Source organism: Centruroides sculpturatus, unplaced genomic scaffold (genome assembly GCF_000671375.1).
Source record: "Centruroides sculpturatus isolate CEXI.00-Female unplaced genomic scaffold, Cexi_2.0 scaffold848, whole genome shotgun sequence".
Classification (NCBI taxonomy): domain Eukaryota; kingdom Metazoa; phylum Arthropoda; class Arachnida; order Scorpiones; family Buthidae; genus Centruroides; species Centruroides sculpturatus.
In genome coordinates this window covers 151065-157930 of record NW_019385079.1, presented here as the reverse complement: position 1 = coordinate 157930, position 6866 = coordinate 151065, and the positions used below count along the sequence as shown (strand labels likewise).

Below are 6866 nucleotides of genomic sequence, written 5' to 3'. Positions count from 1 at the left end.
AACCAAACGGTACATTATGTGCATATTTAGAAAAAAGAAACGGCCCAAATTATATACGGCCCATGTGGAATTTTCCACATGGCCAGTCCGCCCCTGACAATGCATTATTGAATATGAATAAATGCAGTTTTTAATTATACAAATGGATAATTTCTGTCAGCTGAGTCTGAGTATTGTGTTAAAAAAAACGGGAATATTGGGATAATTAGATAAGTAATAGTTATAAGAAACAGTGCTGTGTAACTTTGAAGATTTCTTACAGACATATATTTTTATTACGGGCGTTGTAAGTACGAAAATAAATTTTATAATTTAAATTTTCATTTGTAAAGAGATTATTACTTAAGAAATATATAGTATTTTCTATTGTTGCATGCTTAATAAAATATGAATAGTTCTATTCGAAACAATACTGTATTGTTGTTTTAATTCACTATACTTATGCAATAATATAACACAGATACGAAAGATACATGAAAGTGAAAAAATCGATTATGCAGTTAAATTTGATTATTGGAAGTTTCTTTATTTTGCGTGCAAGTTGCACCATTAGTAAAAACGACAACGAAGCGTCTAGAAGCGGAGGAACCAATAAGGATTCTTTTTACAAAACGAACAAATTGTCATTTCTAGACTTCAAGAACGACCATCTTAATATATTTAAACGTTATTTTACTTTATACAGTAAAATATACAGGCCATTCCAAGAATTCGACGGTAACAAAAAATACCGAATCTCAAAAGATCCAGAAGATAATTTCAGTGACGATAGAATAATTGGAAAACATAAGCGTAAATGGCCTAAATATCTAATTGGTCGTAGTAAAAAACGTGTTAAGGAAGCGAAAAACAAGAAAAAATTTAAAATTGAAGAGACACGAGAATTTTATATCATCGGAAATTCCAAGAATAAAAGAGTGACAAAAGAAGTAATAATTCCGAATCGTGGAATAATCTTTCAAAAAACAGTCGAGCCTTCGTATAGAAGAAAGACTTACATCGTCATCACTGGTCTTATTGGGGGAGTAGCATTGATTTTGCTCATTAGCTGCATAGTATTTATTTTAAATGAAGTAGGAATGAATCCAGTGTATATAAAAAATAAAATGTCTACTTCAGCTGATTATAATATCGTCAATATTTCCTCGTCTGATTACGAGCTTGATGAACATCCTAAAGAAATAATGGATAAATCTCAATATGTCGAAGTACCGTTGGAATCTGAATTAACGGTTAGACACAATACGGATATTGAGTTCGTGCCAAAAGTCAGCGTATTACCAGAAAATATCAGAACACCTGAAAATGAAGAACAGCGTAATCAAATTAGTTCAATGGAGATCGTTCCTCCACAGTTAGTAATGGAAAAACACGAAGAATTAATTCTAAATAAGCGAGATGATGAGATTGTTGTTTCCATTCCTGAAAAAAGAATAAATGAGGAAATATATTATTATTCTGAAGAAACTTCTACTCCCGATCCCTTAAAAGAGTTATTAGCTGAGGAAGTTATATCAGGCGTTCCTCTTGAAATACCTGAGCCACACGATGAAGAAATGAGTAGAACAGAAGAGCTTCCCGTTCACAACCATAATTACAAAGAACAGTTATTTCTTAATTTTAGAAATGAAATTGCTAACAGGATTGGTAAGTTCGAATGTAAATATTGAAATAGCGTAAAATAATTTCTTANTATAATTCATCATATTTTAATATTATTAATAACAATAAATATTTCCTCATTATTAATCAATAACTATATTTATATGTATAAAATTTTTAATCTTTAAAGTAAACTAAAACGTGAAACGTCACTCGGACGTCACACACGTGAACATTCAAGTGCAGCATCTTCACTTGGTTTTCCTTCTCAGTTTTCGCTGTTTACAGCTAAAGTAGCAAACAGAGAAGTTCGTCGAGCGGTCGAATGGCGAGAAATACCTCATGTTCAACCTTTAGAAAAATTGACATCGACCAATATAATGAAGACACATACAAAGAAGATGAAAACACTGAATCTGATTCTCCTCCAGTTAACATTGATGAAGAATTAAGTTTTCTTCTTGCACAATATCCTTTACAGATGCTAGAGTTATTATTGTTTTTAATATAATAATTAATATATATTTAAATAATAAAAATTTATTGGATAATGATTGTGAAGAAACATAACTGATCATTTTTAAGCATAAATCTTAATACATTTATTGACTATTTTTCATCATATTTGGATTCTTAGAATTTGATGATATTGTCATTAATGTAATCATAAGGAAAATGGACTTAAATATAAAAGCATTTTAAAAAAAAAAAGATTTGAATACTTTTATAGTGTTTAAAATTTAATTTATTTAAACTGGAAGTTGTCATTCTGAGTTATTTTGTTCTTTTAAAGGAATTGGCTGATGACAAATTGAGATGGTTTGAAAACATTTCGTATAAGTGAAAGACTTAAATATAAAAGTATTTTTTTGTTACGATTGGGTGATTATGGAGTTATTTCCTGTTTTAAATTATTGCTGTTGTAATTGCTCCTGTAACTAAAAGGTGATAATTTGCAAAATCTGTTCTGTAGGGTTGAAAAAGAATTTACTTGATTGTTATAAACTTTATAAACAATAAAATTTGTGTGTAAAGATTTTATTTATATTTTAAGTCAGAATAGTAATACTGTATATGCAAATTGTTTCTCCATTTTAAATTTTTAAACTGCTGAAACTCATTTTAAATATACATATGATTTTATCAGTTCTTTATTCTATTTATTGTTTTTTAATTGAGCTGATAATGGCCTGAGATAGATCATAAACATTACAACTCTAATAAATAGATTGTAGATTTCTACATAACTTTTACAATATTTTAACTGAAGTATTGCTATTTGAATAGCCTTATTTATAAACAGGAAATACTATGACTACATAATTTGCTTGTTTGTTAATTATTGTTTTAGTTATGAATTTTATGTTGATTTAATAGTGTTTTTCAACCTTTTTCTAATAGTGGCACTTTTGCCTTTGCAATTTTTTTATTGCACTCCTACTTATTTATCCATGTAGTTATTGTTCTTTTTACATCTTCAATGATGTGTATAAGAAGTCTTGTAGTGTTACTCAATGCTGTTTTGCAGCAATCCTGAAGTGTTGTTATGATACTTCAGTTTAAAAATATATTACATTTAAAGATAATATGTAAATCAATGCAGCAAACAGCAGGACAAATAATTGATAGAGGAAAACTGATCTTTGGCATTTAGTAATAACAAATATTAATTTTTTTGTACATTCTGACCTTTTAAATTAACAATAGTTTACTCTGCTGCATATCAAACATATATAAGTAACATGAAGATATGAAAGTACGTATACTGTATATATAATCCATATTTAGTATGGACAGTCCATACTTTAAAGGCTGTCTGTGTCTGTATTGTACTTAGAAAAAATAAACAAAATGTTTGTACTTTTCAACTGATTGCACAGTTAATAGTTAAATCATAACCACTTAGATTTAAATCTGAAAAAAGTACAAAATTTTTTATGATTATTATTGTATTTGTTGGCTAGGTGGCAACATTGTATAAGCAAATGTAACAGTTCTGTTGCATAGAGAACATGTGCCCATTCATAACTGTTTTTTTAATTCAATGGTACTTATCTTGTTGGGCACCATCCCTTACCACCCAGCCACTCCATTGTGGGCCTGGCCAAACCCATAATGGGCTTGCTAAAAGAGGCCCTCTTAGTGATCACAGGGCTGAGAGTTTTAAAAAAAAAACTACTAGTTGTCTATGGTAAAATAGTTTTCTTATATTTTAAAATTGCATTCTGTGCCCCAAAGGAAAGTGTAAATTGAAACTACATTATATGCCTACATTTACTAGATTGAAAAGTATGAATGAATTCCATTTATTTTGCCTTGCTGTCTGAGTACTTTTAATGCTAATGTGTATTTTGCCTTCAGCTGTTATGGTAACCCTACTGTACAGGAGCCATTCACAATTAAGTCACATTTGAATTTTTGCAATTTTTACACCCATCACTTTGTTGTCAGATTTTGTCACAAATAAATATTCTCTCAAAAACTAACACTTTATTATTTTTTATATATAGTGTTATTGTTTTGTACATGTTTTTTCCATTGTATCTTTTGTATTTTTTAAACTTCTTTTGGGCTTACGTCCTGCTGGGTGGAAATCAATTGTCTGATGGCATTTCCAAAATTCAATGTAAAATAAATAAATAAAAATAAATTTATTACTTATCACATATTTTACCACTTTTTCCTATTTCATGAAGAAATTATATAAGTAATATGAAAACAAACAAGATGTTTTATTGCAGAAATACTATTAGTTTCTTTGTGAATACAAACTTGAACATGTACTCAAAACATGTAAATTTTTTTACAATATAATTTATTTGTGCAAAACGGTTACTATTACATAAATAGGACACCATAATTTAATGTCTATCACAGGAATCTGACTAGTTAATGAGAAATTTATAGGAACTGTAACATTATTTAAATTCCTATCATTTTACATCACTTCAGCTTTTAGCTTCTAAATTGTTAATAAAACTGTAAATGCTTTGTCTAATGACAGCAACACAACTTGATTGCACTTAACAGTTGCATGTACTTGCTATCACATTGTGTGCACTTCAACTGCTGTTTGAGTAGTACAGGCTACATTTTTTGCACACTTGGTAATTCAAAGGATTCTTTACTTAGGGGAAAAAGGCATTATATGGCATTGTTTTAAAATATGCTGTTAAACGTGGTAGCAAATTCTTGTCAATACAACTATTCCCCTACTTAAGTCAAAAACTAACCTAGAAAGTACATATATATTCAGAATACCCACTTATTGTTAGTGTTTGATCCTTCAATGTACTTAATAGAATACATTATGTTCATTTACATGTTTGCTATTGCTTAGTAGTGAGTGTTTCAAACATGGTTTTTTCTCCACCTAATGCACTTAGTTTTATAATGTCAAGTTTAATTTTCATGGTAATAGAGCACCACTTCTTGCATTTATCTCCACTGATTTGGACACTTTTGTAGCACTAATTGTAAAAGTTTATAGAAATTGTAAACAATAGCAAAAAACACCATTACTCCAACATTACAAATGTCAATGCCACCTTGTGAGCAGCAGTGGAATCATGGAGTTTGTATGAAAATGAAAAATGATGTGATAGAAATAAGTCTACGTTATGTATTAAAAAAATTTATTATTTATTACTGATCAAAAACTGACTGCAAAGCCACCACACAAACAGCAAGAGAACTTCACAATCTGCATGAAATTTAAATTTTATACATACAGTCAAATTATTCGTAAGTTGAACATTCATAAGTAGTGATACATTGTTCAAAACAATGGCATTTGTCAAGATAGATTTTGGATACTTCAGTTCTATTCAAGGTCTGATGTATTAGCATTCAAGATCAAGTGAAGCATATGACACATTTTGTATTACAACAAATAGAAGATTTATTAATAAGAATTAATGAAATAATATCAGATCAAATATCTCTTCCGCAAATTAAGCTGTAAAAACGAGCAATTAACAAAAACTGTTCATAAAAAAACTGAGTTCAAGTGTGTGATTTAATTCAAAGAGTAATAAGTGCTTCCTAAAACAGTTTTAGAACAGCCTTAATTGTAATAGACAGAATTAGGTTAGGAACTGGAACTATTTCGACAGAACGATTTCTTGGAATTGCCTAGAATATATTTCACGAAATGGAATCAACGAATAGAAAATATGATTCCTTTCAGTGCTGACTTGAAGAGTGAGGATACGAGGCAATAACCTCACGCGTCAAAATGAGCAGTCAAAAACGTTCGAAAGGATAAAAATAAAAATAAAAATATGCTGAATACAGTCAAGACCCATAAATGTATTTTAAAGTTGTTTATAAATAGTTCGTACAAGATTGCCATTGTTAGAAATGCTACGTTCTAGAGACAGGAGCTGCAAAAATCAGTTTGGCCTCAGGTGCCTCAGATTACCATGAAGCAGCCACTGATTCCTTTATATATGGAAATGGGATAGCGAAAGTGAAATATGAAATTACATTACCTATATCAGGACTGTAGTAATAAATAAAATGTTTTGGATTGTTAACAATTTATGTACTAAAGCGAACCGGGTAAAAATTGTATTCAAGTTATTTATAACTTTTCTGCATTTTATGTTTGAAAAGATGCTGTATTATGCATTGTTCGTTATACCCATTAATGTATTTTGAATATTATTATTATTATTATTTTATTAATCTTAAAAAATTTCCTAAATAGTTCATTACCTCTAAAATAGTTTGTATGGACTTGGTTTACTTTATGACTATCCTCGAATAAATACATCGCAATATATTTTTATACAAACTATATATTACAGTCGACCCCTCCCCCTATAACGCGGTAGATACGTTCCACTTCATAAGAATTTCACGTTGTAGAAATCCTTAAATACATGAGCCAATCACAGCCCGGCACGTGTGCAGTTTACGGATTACGGCTGTTTGAAAGGTTTTCTTCTATAAAATTAACCGATTCTAGACTAATTCGACTCAACATTTCCAAAACACGTATAATTTTTTGGGAATAATTCGTATAAACTATACTATAAACAAAAAATTGTAGGATTACTTACCGAGTGTAGTGCACACTCGGTAAGTAATCCTACAATTTTTTGTTTATAGTATAGTTTATACAGATTATTCCCAAAAAATTATACGTGTTTTGGAAATGTTGAGTGGAATTAGTCTAGAATCGGTTAATTTTATAGAAGAAAACCTTTCGAACAGCCTTAGTCCGTAAAGTTCCCACCTATCGGGCTGCGATTGGCTCA

The 6866-nt window shown here is 29.7% G+C and overlaps 2 protein-coding genes across 2 annotated transcripts in view; both read left to right on the top strand.

The window, feature by feature from the left end:
• Positions 1-242: 242 nt before the first annotated feature.
• LOC111634332 lies at positions 243-1670 on the top strand. Its single transcript, XM_023379087.1, has 2 exons — positions 243-286; positions 461-1670. Exon 2 carries the CDS (start codon positions 474-476, stop codon positions 1668-1670), a length of 1197 nt encoding a protein of 398 aa, XP_023234855.1. The 5' UTR covers positions 243-286; positions 461-473.
• A 109-nt stretch (positions 1671-1779) lies between these two features.
• The window catches only part of LOC111634328 (actin-related protein 2/3 complex subunit 5-like protein), a 19804-nt gene continuing 14717 nt past the window's right edge, over positions 1780-6866 (top strand). The window contains exon 1 of the mRNA XM_023379085.1: positions 1780-2070. Within this exon, the coding sequence (XP_023234853.1) occupies positions 1928-2070 (143 nt within the window). The 5' untranslated portion in view covers positions 1780-1927. The remainder of the gene's footprint in view (positions 2071-6866) is intronic.

Bases quoted from the DNA above. Each gene is read 5' to 3' on its own strand.
- LOC111634332 (XM_023379087.1), top strand. From the start codon at position 474: ATGAAAGTGAAAAAATCGATTATGCAGTTAAATTTGATTATTGGAAGT.